Source organism: Nestor notabilis, unplaced genomic scaffold (genome assembly GCF_000696875.1).
Source record: "Nestor notabilis isolate BGI_N333 unplaced genomic scaffold, ASM69687v1 scaffold11504, whole genome shotgun sequence".
Taxonomy (NCBI): Eukaryota; Metazoa; Chordata; class Aves; order Psittaciformes; family Psittacidae; genus Nestor; species Nestor notabilis.
In genome coordinates this window covers 149954-170482 of record NW_009924407.1, presented here as the reverse complement: position 1 = coordinate 170482, position 20529 = coordinate 149954, and the positions used below count along the sequence as shown (strand labels likewise).

The 20529-nt window shown below is 37.5% G+C and overlaps 1 protein-coding gene across 1 annotated transcript in view; it reads left to right on the top strand.

Moving 5' to 3' along the window:
- PARD3B (par-3 family cell polarity regulator beta) overlaps positions 1–20529 on the top strand; it is a gene marked incomplete at its 3' end in the record, with an annotated part of 142442 nt that overhangs the window by 9588 nt on the left and 112325 nt on the right. Inside the window, exon 4 of the mRNA XM_010012593.1 lies at positions 11523–11632. Within this exon, the coding sequence (XP_010010895.1) occupies positions 11523–11632 (110 nt within the window). The remainder of the gene's footprint in view (positions 1–11522; positions 11633–20529) is intronic.

Sequence of the window (20529 nt, the reverse complement as noted above, 5' to 3'; positions counted from 1 at the left end):
TTTATATAGATATATATATGTATTTAACCTTCAGCCTCCCAGTCTGCTCGACGTTCTAGGCAAGTGGAAGACTTGGGTGCAGATGATGGTTGGAATACCTGATTATAGTCTCTCTCATAAAATAAGCTTACAAATGGCAATGGTAGTCGAAGTTCAAGTGATATTAAGGCAGTTGTGCTTTTGAACAGTCAGTTATTTCAGTTCTGCTTATTTTATGTAGTGCCTTTGCAGTGGACACTTGTTTCCTGAAAAGAGTGATTACTGCCTGGTAATGCTCAAACCCTTCCATAGGTGTCTAGTACATGATAATAACAGTCCTAGCCCAGAAAGTTTTGATTTTCCATTTTGGTGTTGTGGTGTTGTGGCTGTGTCTTTTTTAACATTTGGGAAAGGTTACTTGCACTCTTCTGGAATTTCCTTGAAGGTGTTTTGGGGGTTTCAGTTATAGAATATACTTAATCAGCTTAATATATTCCTGTGGTTTTGGGCTTGTTCTAGCTTAGATTGTGCTTCATGGGATTGTTCAAAACACTTGTTTAGTTTGAATGGCCCTCTCTGTTTGGGTTGCTAAGTCAGTCAGCAGAAATGTTTCCATTGGCAGTGTCTTAGTTTGAAGTCCAAGGGAACTGAAGGCAAGTTTTATTCTAGGGGTTTCTGAAAGTTTCTCCCTTGATAGGCCTGACAGGGCTTAAATTGCTACCTCCAGGGTACAGATGTCCATTTCTGTGTGACTTTAGAGCTTGGAAAGACTTCCTTCTCTTTCTCATGCACTTTGAAGCAGAAGTATTGTAGGTAGGCTTGTGGGCATTTTAAAGAGCATATGTTTGGTTAGTTCTATTTCAAGTTGGTGTAGAGATACACAGGGTGTTTTTTAAATGCAGAGGAAGCCACATGATTATGCTTTCTAAAACATTATGTAAACATATAAACTGAAACAATTTGATAAACAAAAATGTTGCTAATGCTTGTATACAACATACATGCTGCATCAGAGTAAGTCGGAAAGACACTCTTTTCTTACATACAAGCTGTCCTGTTCATCTTAATTTTGCAGTGTCAGTTTATTGGCTGAGTGTTACAATGTCTGTCAGTACACTAAGTGTACTAGATGTGTATAACAAGTCTCTCCTGTATGATTCAGGGAAAATTAACATTTTGAAATTGGTAAGTTTCAAAAGAAATGCATTATGAGAAGCACATGCTGCCATCTGAGATTTGAGGCAGTACTGCTTATTTCCTTAAGCAAATATGACTTTATTCTCTTTCTCTGAGCTAGAAGACTGCCCTTATAATGGTATCAAATATTATTCTGTGCTGTTTGTCATAGGTGTTTTGAGGATGACACTGATGATAGATTTTTCTCCTCTGCAGCATTCAGTTTAATCTGCTTTTAAAGAAATGTGATGATCAATTAAAGTCTACTTGTGCTCCTAAAACAAATGGTTTCTGTTCTCAGGAAAGCTAAAGGTTTGAAGATAACTTTTCATTTCAGTCAGAGTGCAAGCTTGGCATATTTTGACCCTAGGACTTAAGCTTGGTATTATTTAGTTGTCCTTGATTCATGGAAATAAGCTTTGCACCAGCATAGCTAAAGTTCATCTTTGTATTGCAGCAAAAGAATACAGTAATGCTTTCTGTAAATACACACACACACATATATATATATAAAAAATTTCCATGTGTTTCTTTGGGTTGCTCATTTGGAAAACAAGCCAGTCTTTCCTTCCTTTGCCAGTACCCAAGAATTTAGCAGTAGTGGAGGTAATAAATTTATGGATATAGTTGGTTACCAAAGAACCCCTTTTCTTTTTAATAGCCCCCTTGCCTCTGATTTCCCCCAAGATTCTTTCTTATCAATTATTCCCCTTGTCCCTGTTCCTGTTGCACTTGGTTTAATAAGCCTTACTTTGGGGCAGGCGGTATCTTCATGAAAATATGTTAAGTAGGAAGAAAAATATTTTTCCATCACAAGTTACACATTTTTCTGCAGTAGCTTTCTAGCTGAGATGTTAATTTCCAGCCTTGTATTGCCTCAGGGAAGGTTCTGGGGAAGGTGATGAATGGGACTTTGAATGATGGAATAAATTTTATTATAAAATTCTATGCTGCTTTTTGATACACTTTTCTTGATGTCAGTGTTTTTCCTCAGATTTTCGTCTGTACTACTAATTTTGTGATGTTGCTGGGTTTTGTGAGTATTTATATATCATGATGCATAGCTAGTTTCAGAGGTAGTAGCTCTTAAAAAGAAACAGACCAAACCATTTAGTAAGCTAAATGTTTGCAGCTGAAGGTTTTGGAAGGCTATAGTATAATATCATACTGGAAGGGTATAGTGCAATCTCTGTCACTAAGTACACTCTAGTGCTAGGTGAGGCAAAAGAGTGTGTAAGTGCATTTATAAATCTTTATGTGCTGTTTAGCTCTGAGGCAATGTGGCAAAATGTGTATTTCAGTTTGAAAATGAGCCTGCTAAGCTTGGCTGATTGATAGTTTGACATTTTTTATTTAACTTGAAGAAACACCTCATCTAAAGGTCTTGAGGTAGTAGATTACCCTTCTTCTTAAGAACCAAACTAATAGTTTTATGCGTTTTTTGCAGTGTTTGTTTGGTAATGATTGTTTACTGTTTGCTTCCATATGAACGTGTTCCAGTATATAGATTAACCCATCCTTACGAAAGTCATCATTAGAGAGTTAAAAGTAGCAGATAAATGATTCGGTTTGCCCGTTGCCATTTAGTTCTTCTCATCACTTTCTATTTAATACACCTTTTCAAGAGCCATAGTTGATAGTTATTTTTTTGTCTCTTTACTTTGAAGTGCCACTTCAGGGTTTTCATTGTTTCTTATAACAGGTATCTAGAATCTCAGCCAAGTTAAATGGAGAGTTGTGTATTTGCTACACCTGAACATAGTTGGCAAAAGATGCACCTCCCTCCCAATATGTTGCACAATTTTCCCACACGCTGGCTGTTGATTTATGTTTTGCTTTCTCCGTAACTCATTACTTCATTAGAGGAAAGTCTGTTTACTGTAGACATTAAGTAAAAGCAGGATGTAGTATGTTCAGTAGAGAGATGAATCCCACAATATTTTGGTCATCTCTTCGAAACCCTTCCACAGAAAAGAACAAATGACCCTCTGTGAGTCCTTTTAAACTTTCCTACAAAAATAGTCATCTTGCCATTTAAATAAAATATTAAGAGAGATTAAAAGGGACTGATTATTTGCTTCCCTTACCACATAAAAACTAGGAGTATCGAGCAAGATTATGTTCAACAGACTACAAAGCAAAACAACTCAAAACTAACTTTTTCATGAAGCATTTGACTAAACTGTGTAATTTGGTGTTACAGGCCAAAAATGGATGAGTTATAATAGAATTAGACAAACTCACAGGAAATGAGTCATCAGTAACTGTTAAAATAAGGTGGTCTAGATGTTACTCTGATTTGGAAATCTTTCAAACATTAGTTTTTCCAAGCTGGTAGGATATAACACTTTGTTATGCCTTCTTCCTGAGTATTTGCTACCATTTATAGATTCAGGATAACAGGTGAGGTGGACCCCATATAGCTGTTCTTGTGATCTTACTCCTTGAAACCTCACAGAAGTTTTCAAGTTCAGGAGGTTTCACTATTTTATCTTAATGTCTTATAAAATTAGCAGGAAGAAGTTTGAAATTTGAGACTAGAACTAGTTCACCATGACCAGAATAGAAAATAATCAGAATAGGATTTCTTTTTTAAGGAAAGGTCAAACCAGAAAAGGTTATTATTTTAGATCACATATATAAATACATATGTCATTTAAATATTACAAACCCCTCTATTAATGCTTTAATTTGTGATACTCCTTTAAACTACCATTAAAATACATTAAAAATATAATTTACTATTCTACTACTAGCAATAAAATGCTGCCAAAGTGATATTCAAGCTGCACAGTTTAGCTGCCAAAGTTTTAAAGAAAATGGAACCATTGAACTGTGGAAAAGTGACTGCATAAGCACCTGTAACTGATGTTAGCTGAAGTGCTAAACAAGCTTTTGGCAGTCTGGCCTCTTTTGCAGGTGCACAGACTGTTGGGGTTTTTTTATGTCAGTTTATTCAACTAGTACAGTTCGTTAAGTATTTCATTTGAAGTTGAGAAATGGGCTGGGAATTGAAATAGCAGAAATACTTATTTTCACCTTTCAATCTGTGAATAAAAATGAGGTGCGAGAGTCTGAGATCTATTAGTTTTAAAATCTTAAAGGATATATTAGCCTAAAATGATTGATTTAAATTCAGTAACTACAGATAATATGCTGCTTAAAAAAACCCAGTCTAATAAGATGTATGTGTTTTGCTGTCTGCAGCAAGTTGGATGACTAAGACGACTGGTGTTTTTAGGTATATCTAAAGTTTAGTTTCCATTGACATCTGAATGCCATTTGAACAAGATTACGTTAAAGGAAAAAACACTAAAACGCCCCCCTAAGCACCAGGAAAAAAAACCCAAACACCCCCTTTGCTTTAACCAAAAAAACTTATGTGTATAAGGAAATTCTAATACAACACAAATTAATTTTTTTTTTTTTTCCTAAATGATAGTTTAAAACCAAAATGTTTGAAACTGCTGTAATTTTTAATCCTGTGTCTAAAGCTGGAGGTTGGATTTGCACCCACTGACTTATTCACAAAGGTGGTTCACCTGGACAAGAATAAGAGAAAGCCTGGACTGTAATCAGAGTGCTGATTTTTGTTGGTAATAGCCAAATAGTTCTCACAAAGCTCCTCATCAGTCTGCCCAGCAAGGATCAGAGTTATACATTTTGCTAGAGCTCAGGTTGGGGAAAAAAAAAATCACAGCTCCCTGTTGTGAGGTGATTAATCCTCTCACCAGGAGGATTGTGCTGCAGCTCCTTCACCTCTGCTGGGTCTTTTCCACATAGTACCTGCAGTCAAGACTGCAGAATCGTGGTGCTCCCAGCACTCCAGTAGCTTATGGCTGTCTTATGAGGAGCTGAAAATAGGAGCATTGTGTTGATAGAGGTGAGAAGATCCTGAAATTACTCTAGATCTGATGTGTGCTATGACCTTAGTTGTAAGAAGAGTATACTCAGTTAAGATCCAATCTAAAGTCTCGTCCTATGGCTGGGAACTTCTTTGAGAGAAGTTTTGGAACAGGGAGAAAGTGGCAGCATTACTTGTACATCTTCCGTAGGTACATATGTATCCTAATGCCTTAAGATGAGAGTGATTAACTTCTTTACATATGGATATGGGTTTTGATCCTGCAAATGGGATCTAGATTAACTTCATTACTGAAAAAAATGTGCATAGGTGATTTCTATATGTCCATCCATCTTTGAAACTCCCGAAGCTATAAATGTAAATATTACCTGGTTGCTTTGTTAGGCAATAACACCAAAGATATTCCATTCTGGTCATAAAAATGGTGAGAACAGTTTCTGTGCTTTGTAGCTGAAACCTGACTTAATATGAGAGAAAATAATTCTTTTGAAATTTATGACTCCAAAGAACACCACCCCAAAACAATCTCTGTTTAAAGCCTTCACTTGATTTTGCTTGTAGGCAATTGCTTTTATTTTTCATTGTAAGAAACATTACTCCTCATTTAGAGTAATAGGGAAATACTTTCTTCTGCACCAGGCTAATTTATAAAAGAGAAAGCTTGTTGGAAATGTATTTCCATCTGTTTATAGATATAAGTCAATTGTATTAACTATTACATCATCCTGGTTCATTAATCTAATCTTGGATCCATGGGAATTTTAAAATTGCAGTACTCACTTTTGAAAGAACAGATAGTTACAGATCTGAAATTGTATTGATAGGTGCTATTATGAGCAATTTGAGTTAGCTTTAAACATAAAAGTCACATTGTCAGAGTATTACATATAAAAAAAAATAAAGAAGTGGCACAATCCTGTCACAAGGTAGAACGTACAAGCTAATGTCAGCTACATTTTAAGTACATGGCAGAGCCATTACGTGATGCCTCAGGTGGTGGTAAGCAATAAATCTGAGGGTGACCAAATTTACCCACACTGATTGCTTAGTGCTCTCAAAAAGTGCTGATCAGCAGAACTGTCTGTATGCCTGTTAACGTGGAAATTCTTTGATAGAAGAAGAAAAATAGGCACATATTAATGACCTTTCCTATATTTAAATAGAAATTAAGGTGCTGTTTGCAGTGCTTTGTTTCCAGTGCCTGAACTGTTTCATGACAGGACCATTTTAAAAGCAATTTTGACTTCCTGGTTTAAATGGTGGTTGTATTTATGAGTCTATTCAGAAATCTTCCAGCCAAGAATTGTCTGTGCCGAAATGCAATTTCACATTTGTGAAAATTATGACTTTAATTTGTAGGTTATTTATTGTAAATCTCTTTCTACCCTCTTATGGTATTCTGTCCAAGTGTATCTTTTGTTCTCTTCTGAAGTAGTTCTTCCCTGTTACCTGGAAAAACAAACAAGACAACCTCACAATGTTTTAGTTGCCACTGATGCAGGGGCAATTCCTATGTTCCTCGATTTGTCAGCTTACTCAATCTGAGAACATTTGCACCCAAAGCAATGCTAAAATAATTTTTTTAGTACATAATTTGACTGCAGTATAGATCCCACAGGCTCCTGAAAATGCTCATGGGTAATAAACTCTGGTTGTCTTCAGTAGTTTTCTGAATTTGCCCCTGTAACAGCAACCTCTAGCCTAAATCCCAAAGAATAAAAGGATTTGAGCCTGGAAGTGAATTGTGCTTTCCTGGGCAAGGAGACTTAAGAGCAAAACATGGAAATCAAGGAAGGGTTGGAATAATCTTTCTTTTTTGTGGTAGTGGTCATTCAGACGTCTTAAATTTAGGCATCAAATTTTATGCCAGAATTCAGAGCCACGAGATCCTGCTAAGTTTAGGGGACACCCCAGGGGGGACAGCTGGAGCTCCAGAGTTCCCCTGACCATGTTCAGATCCTGAGCTTCGAACCTTACATTATTTACCTGAGGATGCACAATGCTCTGAAACCCATTACTTGTGATTAGTCAGCCCCCTCCTTATTGGAAATGCTGATTTTTTGAGCTGCCAAAGGGCTGAAGTGAAGAAAGGCTGAGTGCACTCCTATTCAGGGTATGTGTTAATGTCTCTCTACAGCTTTTTGGTGAAATTTAAAAAACAAACAAAACAAGAAGATGGGATTACATCTGGCATGGAGAGGTTTCTTTTGCCATTGCATTAATGCAAGTTTTCAGTTTTCAATTGTGCAGAAATAGCAGAATTCTTTATTTTTTAATAGATTTTTTTTCCCCTCCTAATGTAACCAGTTTAAATCTAAGTGTGGCTTCTTCCATATGCTTGTTTCAGCCATATTTGCAGCTAAAAAAAAAGTTTCCAAAACATGAGTTCAGGGAAAATGCATTGTTAACCATGAATCTGTGTAAATACTAATTTTTGAAGGTGATGCTAGCAAAATGGTGATCAAGCAAAAGATTGATGTACATGGCTTGAAACCAAACAATAGAGAGTTTACTTAAATGAAGGAAAAACTGCAGGGCTTCTTGTAATCGGCTTTGTCACAGAGCATGTATTGTGAATAAGGCTGAGACATCCCCGTGTGTTTCGGAGGTGCTATGGTACCATAATAGAAGGTACTCTGCAAATTTTAAAAGAAGGGGAAATACACCCTGGAGCAATTGAGGGCAAAAGCTGTCATCATAAGAATTTTTAGTCTTGGGCATGTGCTTGAATTTTCATTGTAGATCGCCAGTGCAGCGCAGCAAGATGAGGAGAGTTACTTTTTAAACTGAGTTCCTAAGTTACAGATAAAAAGTGCTACTCTGTCACAAAACTGCAGTGCTAGTAAATGACATGTTTGTCTTGGTATGCAGAAAGGAACTCTTCTGTGTATCATCATTTGGGGGAAAAGGTGAATTTTCTGTTTGAGCTTACGCTGTTATAAATGTTCAGCATAAACATAAGAGGATGAGTACAATGACATGAGCACCACAGCATGACAAAAGAAAAGCAATAAGGGAAAAAGGCAACTTTGTTTCCTAACAGAAGAAAATCGATGACGATTTCTTTAAGTAAACGTGTATAACTGTCTATAGTATGTCTGTAGTAAATGGTATCAGTGATGGTTTTTCATTACATTTTATCCGTGTCTAAGGAAGACAGTGATGGACAAACTTAAGGTATGTGTGCATAATGGACATGGTCTGACTCACAAGCCAGACTGAGTCCTGCGCACTGGGATTTGGGGATGTTTCTCTCTTTCAGAGTGCAAGGGGGCATGCTTGATTTTCAAGATCCCTGTATGTACAGTACAGAAGAGGCAGGGAGAGGCTGAAAAAAAAAAAAGGAGCCTGCAGAAGAAGCTTGGGCTGGGATACACTGAGTGGCTGGGAGAGTGATCTTGTGGCAGGGAGCAGCCTGAGCCTTAGAGAGGATGAGGGGGGAGATGGAGGAGAGTTGGTTAGCTCAGGGAGCTGCTGGGAATTGCTATCTCCTGAAAGAGAAATAAGGTATTCTCTGTGTAAAAAGGGACCTTCTTGCTTCTTCTCACGTCTTTGCTTACTATTTGTTTTGCCCTACTAGAGAGGGCATTTTGGTTCAATTTAGTTTTGTCTAATAAAAGGTTGCTTTCATGCTCCTAGTGTCTTTGCAGTGTATGCATGGAAAACAATAAAGGCCAGAGGGACTGTTTTGGATTATTTCAGCTAAAGACTGCGGCTGACTTGGTTCACAGAGATGTTATGTTTTGTGATATCTCTGTATGAGAAATGGTGTTACATGTTCGTAAATATATTTTTAAAAAATTAAGAAAATAAACTCTAATTTTGTCTTCAACAAGAAAATGATCTGTAGGACCTTAAAATTTTCAACAAGTTGGGAGAAAAGAGAAAGCCTTGTAGACAATGGTCGAAAAGTCCAGTGGTTTTTGTGCAAGGAGGGAAGCATTCCAGATGAGCACCATAAATTTCATAGCCTTATGGCAATAAGCAAAACTTTGCAGAAATAGAGAGAAAACAAATAGCTGCAAAGCCATCTTCCCAAATTGGAAAACAGTATTTTCTCTAATCCCACTGCTCCTGCAAACGTTGGTTTCAGAGTTTAGACAGCTGTAAGCCAAGAATTGGATCATGTAATTTTGCCTCAGTTTTTTTTGAAAACTGGCAGAAAGCAAGTGAAAGGTCTTCAAAATTGAGAACGGGGGATGTGGTAAAAGCACCTGTCAATAGTCACTAAGTTATGGAGGTTTTACAGATAAATGTACCAATGTAAAGCGCTTTCTGGTAGTTTAGCAAGAGTATTTCTCTGTGCTGTTCATGATTATGTCAAAGAAGTTGGAGACTAAATTATGCTGAATGACACAATAGTGTCTCAAGCATCTGTTTTCAAACTGTTGTATTGAAGAGAGACTGAAAATTGGATACAGGTCACTTGAAACACTTTCGTCATTCACAGTAAACACAGGAAAAATTATTTTAAGGAATAATTATTTACCTTACAGAAGGTAGTAACTTAAAAAATCCGACACTTTGGCTTTAGTTTGTACACACCTTCTTATCAAATGTGCTTAGAGAGATAAAATTTCTCTTCAGCACCATGTGAAGAGCAGGAATATTTTAATGGAGAGATTCAGTTCCTTTTGACCTACTGCCTCCACTGGAAAATCACACGAAATAGATAAAGTTGGTGATCGATCTGTTTCTTCAGAATCTCCTTATAAAAACATGCACTGCTCTTGGCATCAGGATGATAATCACTTGGAACAAACCCCAATATTAACCTTTTGATATTTGAACATTCCCTCAATACCAGGACGCAAATTTAAGTCTTACTTTTGCTTTTCTTATTGATTTTCTGTGTAAGTGGACATAGAAGGGATTACCTGCATATAAAAACTGTTGCTCACTATGAGGAGGGGTAAGAGCATTAGATTCTCTGGTTGTTCCTCAGCATCAGGTGCTGGTATTTATCCCAGCTATAATCAGAAAGTTGTGCTGAGAGTGAATGTGGTACAGTGACTCCAGCTTTGATAGCGCATCTCTAATGAGGAAACTGTTGCACATTCAAACTTCTATTATAGATCTAGTAATTATGGCTGCCATCGGTCCCAGCCACTATAATTAATATTATAACTGACAGTTAGAATCTTATTTTCACTCACTTGCAACATTTGAAAAATGACTGTCTCAGACCAATGTTCTCTTCTTTTTCTTTTTTGTTTTTGTTTGCCTATGCATAAATAATTTTGGGAAGACTAGGGAAAGTCATTTTTGTTCAGTTCTATTTTCGATAATGTGAGATACTCCTTTCTCATATTACTGAAGATGTTTTCCCTCTCACTCCACCTGGAAGTTCTGCAGGGAGTGTTCTGTAGCATATTCTGCTAACTGGACGGCTGTGTCGCTAGAAGCTGCTGGCTGGGCTTTGAGGGTGTTGCCAGACAGCGCGTGAATAGACATGAATAGCTGGTGAGTCTAATTGGAGATGCCTGCAAGAGGAAGCTGTTTAGTCTATAGCTTCTCTGGAACAACTGCAACTGCCTACGTCTCTTCCCTGGGAATCCTGAGAGTTGGTAGTGGGAGGCAGATCTGCTGTGAATAAAATATTTTCCCTCTCTTCTCCTTATATCCTTATTTAGGCTGTCTCTGCAGAGCCAGCCCAAAGCATGTTAGATACTAAATATAGGGAGTTGTCCAGGTACCATTCTGCTGCCTGTACCCAAAAACCTGTGGCTTATCTGTCATTTGTATGCCTCGGGTTGGGACAGTACAGAAGTAATGGTGATGGACTGCTGCATCTCGAGAGCTTATGGAAATAAGATTTGTGACTGTAAATATATGTTCATGCCATCATACTCAGAGCAACCTTCCATACAGTTTAAGTGTGAGCTTGTATAATAGATTGGTACAGGAGAGACAAGCAGTTGCTTAGTACAGCTTTTGGGCACACACTAGGAAAAAGCAAGGATCAGTTAAAGATGAAATTGTGAGATCCCAGTTTGGTGGATTAATGCAGAACAGCACAGTGAGACCTGTCCTTAGTGTTGGAACAAAAGGCTTTAGACCATTTAGTTTAGTTTGGTTTAGTTAAGTAATCACTAACAGCTACAGGAACAGTTATATAGCAGTCCAGTTCTTGCTGTGTTTACAGTTATTCCTTAGATAAAGCATATGATTTATCTGTCAGAATTTGTTTGGTACCTGTGGTCACAGATACATGAAAATACTCATTTGTTTTTCTAAGAAGGTGCCTTTTACTACTGTTTGTCAGAAGTTTTCACCTAATTTAGCAACTCATTGATGAAAGTCTGTATAACAGAGCTTAAAATGTTGTTTCTTTAGCTTAGTAAATAATAAATGGAACAACTTCACTAGATCTGGTAATTTACCAGGTTGATATTGCCACAGATACTTATATTTAAGCACTGTATACATGTCTTAGTTAAACCTCATTTGCCTTGTCTTCCTGTAGCACCTTTGAACCATTGCTTTTTATTTTGTCTTTTAGGCACACCACTTCTGGTTCGAAGGAGCAGTGATCCAGCTTTGGGCCCACCAGCTGACTTCCACCCCAGTGCTTCTCATCCCAGTGACCACAATCTCAAGCATGTTGTGGCAGTAGGTGTCATGTAACTCACCTTTTTCTTAAGGGCAAAACATGTTCTTACCTTTTGGTCTGTAACAGTTTTATAAGCTATATCTGTATCTGAACCAAGTGCATCATACTCATTTTCTGTAAAGGAGAGAATTTATTCTGGACAAAATGGTTGGTTTAGATGATACAGTCAATTAACAGTGGTTCTCTTTTTTTAAAATAAGACATTCACATTGGTGACGTAAGGCAGTAGAATATGAAATGAGCTTCTAGCTATCATGTAGTTGTTTAGTATCGTTTTGTCCAGTTTACCATTGCTTAGTGGAAAAAATGTACTTCCCTGTTAATATGCTTCATCAGTCTTGCACCCTTTTCCACTTCCCTGGTTTTCTCACGGCATTTCTGTCTTCCTTTAGCACCCTGCTGCTACCTTCCATGGTCTCTTTTTTCTCTCACTTTTCTGGTTTGCAACCTGGCTCTTCCTTTTGGAGGACAACTTTTTCTTCAACATAGTTATTACTTAATATTAGTGCAAAGACACTATTAGTGAGGATGCAGTAACTCTTCGTCAGATGTTATTGCAGTCTACATTAAATCTTCTAGAAGTGATTATGTCTTGGTCACAGTTAGGGCATGTTTTTTATTTGACAGTTTTAAGGCCTGAAGCTTTGTGTTTGTGTGTGGGGAAGGTGTTGCTGCATTACTTATAAAAAGATGAAATTCTTTAAACTCTCTCAATGTCAGCTGGGGTACATAAGTATCAAGCAGAATAGAGCTTTATCATAGACCTGGTGTTCGCACAGAAAGCTCTGCTGGCTGCTTCTGCACTAGATCACTAGTTTATAGCAAGATTCCACGGATGGCTGTGTTGGCACATTAGGGAACAGGAGGAAAAAACTGGGGATCAGCAGCATGTGCTGGAGGTGGAAACCTTTTCAGCTGAAGATGTATTAAGGATCATACTTCCAGTTAAGTTCGTGTAAGTGAAGTAAGTAAATAGAACGTCAGATTGTGTATAAATGATGTTCTGTGGATCTCAGTCTTAACTGTTCTTCTGACGGCCAACACAGGATTTTAGTTGACTGTTGTTTCTCTTTACATGGCCAAATGTATGTGCATCTAAATAGTTAGTATTCCTCTTATTCTACAATGGCTTTTGTTATTTGCTAAGTGGTGTAATTTTAAAACTGCTTGTGACTCTCCAAATACATTATGGTGTTACAGGGGGCTGAACTTTGTCCAAGTCCCATGTCATTTGTCAGACCTGTTTGAGCTGAGAGGTTTTTCTTGATGTTGCTGAAAGCACTTACATATTAATGAAATACTGACTTAGTCTGATAAATGAAAGTACAAAGAAGAATTCTTGGTGAACAACGCAGATCTTACTCTCGCTGCAAAGTTGAGACATGTAAAGTGAGTATATCAGTGTGTAATGCTGACCTCTGGTATATTATAACTATGAAAAAAAAGAGAAAGTGGAAAAATTGGTGAAATTTGTTGTGTTCCAGGTCATGTTTCGAATGTTTTCTTTTTGACCATCAAGGAGAGGAAGAGAGGTTTTTGTTGATTTGTTGGGTTTTCTTTAAATATCATAGTAGTGGTGACAAGTGCATTTTATGCCATTACATGAAGATTGCAGTTAGACTTGGAGGCTAAACCCTCACCATGTTTCACTGACTTACATCAGTACACAGTATTCCTCTAGGCTGAAAGGATTCTCTATGCCTAAAATACAGAGTATCCCTTTGTCAGCTGCAGGGTAACAGTTAAAGCTGGACAGGTAACAGCGGAGAAGACTTCTCAGGTCTTTTTAAAATGCCGTTAAAGGGCTGGGGGGAAGGCCCAGAAGGTTGAAAGTTTTCATTGTTAAAGTGAAAATCTGTTATAGCGAAATACATTACACCAGCTCTTATTTTTGCAACAATACCATTTATAAAACCCTCATTGTCAATCATGCTGAAATATGCTTTGGCATAATGTTTTGGGAAGCATAGAAAGCTTAAACAACATAGGTTAAATTAGGTACAGATTGTTTTAAAACACGGGGAAGAATCAGTATCTGACAAATGAAAAAACATGGCACAAACAACTGAACAGTGCATTTTGAATATAGATATTCTCTTTCATGCAAGTGTTAAAGCAATATTTAGAGAGAATTAATTTGTTCCATATATTGCTGCTGACAATGTAAAATTAATACTTCATTTCCTTTGCCACAAACATGGGGTTTTTTTCACATTAAACTGCTTCATTGCAATCACATGCAAGTTAGAAAAACCAGAGCTGTTGGTAGACAAAACAATTTTCAGTGTGTGTAGTAAAAATGAAGTCTCTGTATTTATGCCCCAATTATCTTAGCAATCATTTTGTAATTGAAATTGACTTCCATAATTACCTTAATTGTTTTGGCACTTCTGGCATTTTGGTGTTTGGCACATGTAGAACTGGCAGTTTGGTTCTATGCAGAAATACTCACAGTTAGGTTGTATGCTGTCTTATATGGTGTATATACTAGTACTGCAGTAGTTGATCAGATTTTTGAGAGGTGATTATTATCTGAATCTCTGAAGACAGCACTGATTTATTTCTGTGAGAGTATGATAAGTAATGCCTGAAATAGAACAGCAAACATGCAGTAATATAAGAACATTGCTTTACGGTTCAGGTGAACAGGGTGAACCTGATGAACCATTTACAGTATTTATAGAATCTAAACAGAGCACATACTCTGTTTTTAAGATGTTGTCCCATTCATTCAAAAGAAGATTTTTTTTTTTTGACATGTGATGATTACCAAAATTACAAAATCTTCTCTGAGTGACCAGGTAGCTTGAGAAGAATTTGAGATACTCTTTCATATCTTCTCTGATGCTTATTTTGTCTTAGCTGTAGTTTTTAGCCTCAATTAACAAAATACTTCTAGATCAATCAAAAACTGATAGTGAAGTCCAGCATCTGTTCTCTCAGATTGGAAGTCATTTAACAGATGGTACAAAATTGGAGTCTCTTTTTTCTTCCAAACCTCTCTTCCTTACCATGATAGCTGCCACTGAAAAATTTAGACTATAATCAAAGAAAAATAGGGATAACAAATATCCAAATTTGTTATTGAAGAAAAGGTATTTGTTAGTGAATTTATTAATTTATGAAGGCAACTGTTAAGCTCTTCTCTCTAGTTATAATTACAGAGCCCTGGCCAGGCTTTCAAAGCAGAAACTTCCCTCCCTGGGCCTCCAGAGAGGACCTCAGGGAAGCATGACTAGTTTGAAACACTTTGAAACGTTGGGTGGCCACCATGGCTTTGCTATGGCAATAGCCAAGTGCTGGCCCAGCTGCTTTTTGGCTGTGAAGGGCCTGGCTTCAGAAAGTAGGGTTAGCAATAGGCGTGAAGTGTTCAACTGGGGATCTCCCCTGGAGCGAGGTCGTGCTTCGTGGTTGAAAGGGTTGAAGCCTTTCAGAGGAAAGAAGCATTCTTTGGCCACTTAACACTTGCTTAGCACTTGTCCTCAGCTTGCTGAGAGGAGCTGCAGTTTCAGGTTTTCAGCACCGACTGGGATGTTTCTAGCTGGATCCCTCTACCCAGGCTCTAAACTGATAAAGATGAGATATGCAGCAAAGCAGAAAGTCTGAATTGTGAAGTTCTGTTGGTTTGGTTTTTGAACTTTTTAGGGAGCAGAGTACATTTTGCTGCTTTTGCTCAAGACAATTCATCCAGGTAGTAATTGCTAAGGTATAATTAAAACACCTGAACTTCCTTTCTGGAGATGATTCTTCTGCTTTATCTCTCTTTGCTCAGGGCAGACTTCCCTACTATCATAAGACATGATCAGATGTTTTAGATGGAGAATTGTGGTTGATGGGAGTTTTGCATTAATTCTGCCGGGACTAAGGTTTTACCCCCTTCTTGTTAACTTGCTGATTATTATGGGGATGCTATATTCTGCATGACTTTCATTTCTAGTTTCATCTTTTCTGGATAAATACTTAGTTTAACTTGGAGTTAATCAATGGTAATGCCTGATCGAATTGAATTTATCCATATTTAAGATATAATGAGATGCTGGATCAATTGAAGAGCTGCTCCAGTGGCTCAATATGGTTTCGTTTTTTACCTAGATGTATCTTGAAATTGACTGTGTTTTATGCATTGTGGACATATAATTTGCAATTTTGGATAAGGTTCGTATATAATCAGAACATTTTTATGCTTCAAGCCCTTGTTAAAAAAGGTCGAAACCTCCTCTGGTTCTTCTGGCTGTTAATTGTGTTTGTAATGTATTAGCCTTCCTGATTAAGTGTCTGCAGATTAGCATAATGTGAGTGTGTGCGAGGATGCAGCTCCATGGTTTGTTCCTTCTACATAGTATTTTATGTACATATGTAAATATAAATGCTACAATCAGAGCTTGGTTTTGAGAGAAAGATTATCAGCTGCACTTTCAAAGTGTGTGGGTTTTTATTACAAGAAAGAGGCAGAAATATTAATTCATCTAATGAGGCTATTTAAAAGCAGGGCAGAGCACAAAAGGTCTTTTTTGATACAGTGATGGGATAATGCTGTAGAGTCTATAATTTGTGTTGATCTAGTAGGTTTCTGGTAAGGCTTGAGCTAAGAGACTGCACTGCCATGAGGGTTGTATTGTCTGTCTGATTTTAGAAGATAAAACCTTTGTCCAGTATTGTTTACTCCCCCTCACAAGGTCAGGTAGTTTTAATTTCTGGTCCCTTTGCATGTGTTAGAATTTCAATATGAAGTTCTCCCATAGTTATATGATAGAATCATGGAATAGTTTGGGTTGTAAGGGACCTTTAAAGATCATGTAGTCCAACCTCACTGCTATGACCAGGAACATCTTTAACTAGGTCAGATTGCCCAGAATCACATCAAACCTGGCCTTGAATGTCTCCAAGGATGGGGCATCTGCCACCTCTCTGGGCAACCTGTGCCAGTGTTTCATCACCCTCATTGTAAAGAATTTCTTCCTCACATCCAGCCTGAATCTACCCTTTTTTAATTTAAAACCATCTCCCCTCATCCTATTGCAACAGGCCCTGCTATAAAGTCTCTCCCCATCTTTTTTGTAAGCCCCCTTGAAGTATTGCAGGAGGTGGGGTATGAGAAGGAAACCAGAATTTGAGAGAAATGCAGTAACTCTTCAGGAACTAGCAGTGCTGGAAGGACATAAAATATAAATAATATATAAACATAAATGTGATATAAATAAAGTAGAGATGGCAACTCATCTTGGGTATTACAATGTGTGTTGCAGGGTAGAGGCAAGAATGCTCCCCTGAGGTCGTGTGGTCACAGACTGTCATTCAGAATAGCAAGCTTTTAAAATTCTGAAAGGCATTTATTTATTTCTGGTTAAAGTTTTCCTATTAATAATTTAACTCCTGCTCTTGAAATACTGCTGTGTGGAACTGAGCAGAAGATCTGGGGAGACTTAAAAGAATTTTCTGTCATTCAGATGGGGAGTTCCAAGCAGTTTGAGTTTTTTAAAAGGGAATTCTGATGTGGGTGAATCCATTTTTAAAGCAACTACTGTGTGTCTGTTTACGCTGTGGAACATATATAGAACACTCCTAATCAGTGCAGGAGCTTGTCAGTGTATTGCTTTTGATGTCTGATTAGATGATCATAGGGACATCTGCAGTGAGTTAGTTTTGAAGTTGTTGGTGTGAGGCACTGCAGGAACCAGAGCTGTGTGGCACTCTTACACCATGAAAAACTGCTGCTCTTAAAGAGCCTTTTATAAATCCAACTATGCAGCTAGCTGAGGGCTGTCAAATTAACAAAAGCCATTCCCTCTTGATTCTTTCTGTTGCTTTTCAACCCTGCACTGCGTTTTTCCACTTCCTTGTACTGTGTGCTGTGGCATTCTGTGTCAAAAAGAAATTACTTTATATTGTAGAGGAAAAGCTAAGAAATGTAAATGAAATATTTGTAATACTTCAGAATACTGAATTGATCATCTGAAAAGGGACAGAAGTGCCCTGTAGTAATTTCCTCTTTTGAGGGTGCAAAGAGGTATGGGGGGATGAGGAGGAGGAAGTCCTCTTTGTGTTCCTTGCACAGCCTACATTTCAGGAAGAGTGTATTGTTTTACCTGTATTGTTTAAGATGAGCAGTGGGTGCAATTTACATATTTTTATTTGAGAAAGCTAAGTAGACTTTTTGTGATTTATTTGAATAAAAGCTAATAATGAAGGTTCGTGATGGTAATCTATATATTATTAGTAAAACTGCTACAGTCAGTAAAAATAATAATAAAAAAAATCATTTTTAATGTGTTGCTTTCTAAAGCTTGTTTCCAGTGAGAAGTGCAGGCTTTTTACTAACTATTCAAGAGGGAAAGTGTCTATTATGAAACCATTGAAGTTCTCCATTGTTCTGGAACTTACGTTAGTAGGTGGCTGGGTTTTGTTTCCTCTTTAGAGTAGATTTTTGGGCCTTGCTGTCATTTTGAAGACTCTTGATTGTTTTTAGACCTTCCTCCTTTGTCCTCTGCCTTGTGTAGTCAGGTAGATGTGATTGCAGGTGATGGAAGATGGCCAAGAGATTTAAACTCTTGCTTTTTCCCATGTGGCCTATCTTTGAAAGAACATGGAAAAATTATAGGGTGGAAATAAGAACTGCTGTCAAAAAAAAAAGGGAAAAGGTCATGCTTGCAATGCTGTTGACACGTTCATCTCTTAGCTACATCTTTGGGGTCCTACAAAATACTGTCATTCCATCTGGAACAGCTTTTAGCAGGCAGCTTACACAACAGGCTCATGGCACTGAAATTGGAATGAAACATTAGCAAGTTATTTTACTTGTATGTCTGACAGTCAAATTAAAAGTGGAAGATGACAGTCAACATGGCTCATGCATATCATTTACTGTCAAGCTCTAGAAACATTTAGCTAAAATAAAATAAGTTTTCAGTCAGTGTCCTACTGAAATGCCTACTGCTAAATAAATAACGTTTTGCGTAACACAAAGCAATCCAGTGGACAACTGGGAATAATGGCAGAAATATTGGATACTTGCTTAGATCCAGATGTTGCTGTGACATTAGGAAAAAACTCACTTTGGATTTTTTAAGACATCATCTTGCAGAGACTCTGCTCTTGTTCTGGTTAATATTTCTGCAGCTGTGAAAGTGAGATCTGTGGCTTTGTTTCTCTTGCAGGTTTGACAGTTATTCACACTCAAAGGAGGTTTGATTTTTTTATTATGAGAGGCCCCTTAGACACTAAACTACCCATCTCATTGGAGACACTTAATCTGGGGATTTGTTCTTTTCCTGTGTAGTTGGTGTCTCAGCTAATCTGGATTTACAGGTTTTTGAGTTCTAATAATAACACAGTGCTCTTTGAAACTTACACATTCGAGGTTTTTTTATGGCAGCAGGTCCTGATTACTGTGAAGCAATTTCTTACAATGACAGCTGGAATGAAGGGAGGAATATTTTATTGTTTCTATGTTACTACGTGCTTTTGTTGTTAAAAGTCATTGACATAGAATCACAGAATAGTTAGGATTGGAAAGGACATGTTGGTGTTGGGAATAATAAACTGAGACCACTGTGAATATAGACTAAAATGGTAAGTGAGACTCAAGATTTTGAATAAATATCTCAACTTTTGGTTTTTGAAAGTAATTACAATGGTTTCTTCTGGCCTGCAAGTGTAATATAACCTTTTGTCATAGCCCAGCCAGTAGAAATTATCTGAAATAACTTTAAATAAATAAAACCTAATAAATAAGCAATTTGGTAAATCAGTAAATCTTCAGTTAAAAACTGATTAGACTCTAGCTGAGCTGGTGCAAGAGCAAATTGTTGTCACTGTTCCTCTGTGCTCTGAGAGACAGTAATTACCTGTTTGTGAGGTATCCTGGTTTTCCCGTCCTGATGACCCAAAGATGGACATACCTGTGGTCTGATCTGGCACAGTTGTTCTTATTATGTATTTCAGATTCTAAGATTTATTTGCCAGTTTTACACATCCCAAGCAGTATCATAAAAAACACTAAACCAAGCAAACCAACAAACCACACACACACACACCAAAAAAAAAAGCAAAACCAAACAACAAGAACAACCCAAAACCCACCTCATACAATCAACCAAACGAAACCAAACCACAGACTTTGGCCTCAAGAGAGACCTTACAGGAACACTTGCTCCTGTAAGATTTTTTTTGACTTTTTTTTTTTCTTGACAGTCAAGTTCTGTGGCTTGTGCTTTTAAAAATTAGTTGTCTATTTTTGAAGTATTAGTAACAATAAGTTTTGCCTTTAACTCATCTTGGTTTAAGCCTTGGTTTACTGTAGGTTTCAATTAGAACATGTAGATTCTCAAGCTCCTCTCTAAAATTCAAGTAAAACAGGTCTCTCTGCATCAGTCCCAAGGGATGCTCATTGTGCCATACTAATTGTATTTGAACTGCAGCATGTAGCATGGCTGGGCTGAGAGCATATCACTGTATCTTAGAGCTAGCAGAATTACGTTCTGTGTTGGCATTCATGTTGTTGTCTATGTAGCAGCTGGCTTAGAGTGACATGAACATGGACCTTAAATAAAAGAGCTGCTGTGTTTCTGTAGCATATTTGCTCCATTGACCTAATAGTAGTGCATCTGAGATGATTATATATTTAACACATATGGAGATAAAGTGGCCTCCTCTTTTTCTGTTCTGCTTTTTTGGAATTACCAAGTACAATTAATTTCATGGTGTATCTGTCAGCTTTACAGAAACAAAAGGAAGCCCCTTCTTTTCAGCTGGCCACATACCAGTCTAAGAAATATGGTGAAAGCTCCTCAAATCCGGAGGCCCACACCTCCCTTTAATGATCTGCATAAATCTTTCTGTCCTTCAAGCAGCAGAATGGGAATCAGAAAGTTTTGTTTTGTAAAGTAAGTTCTGTGAG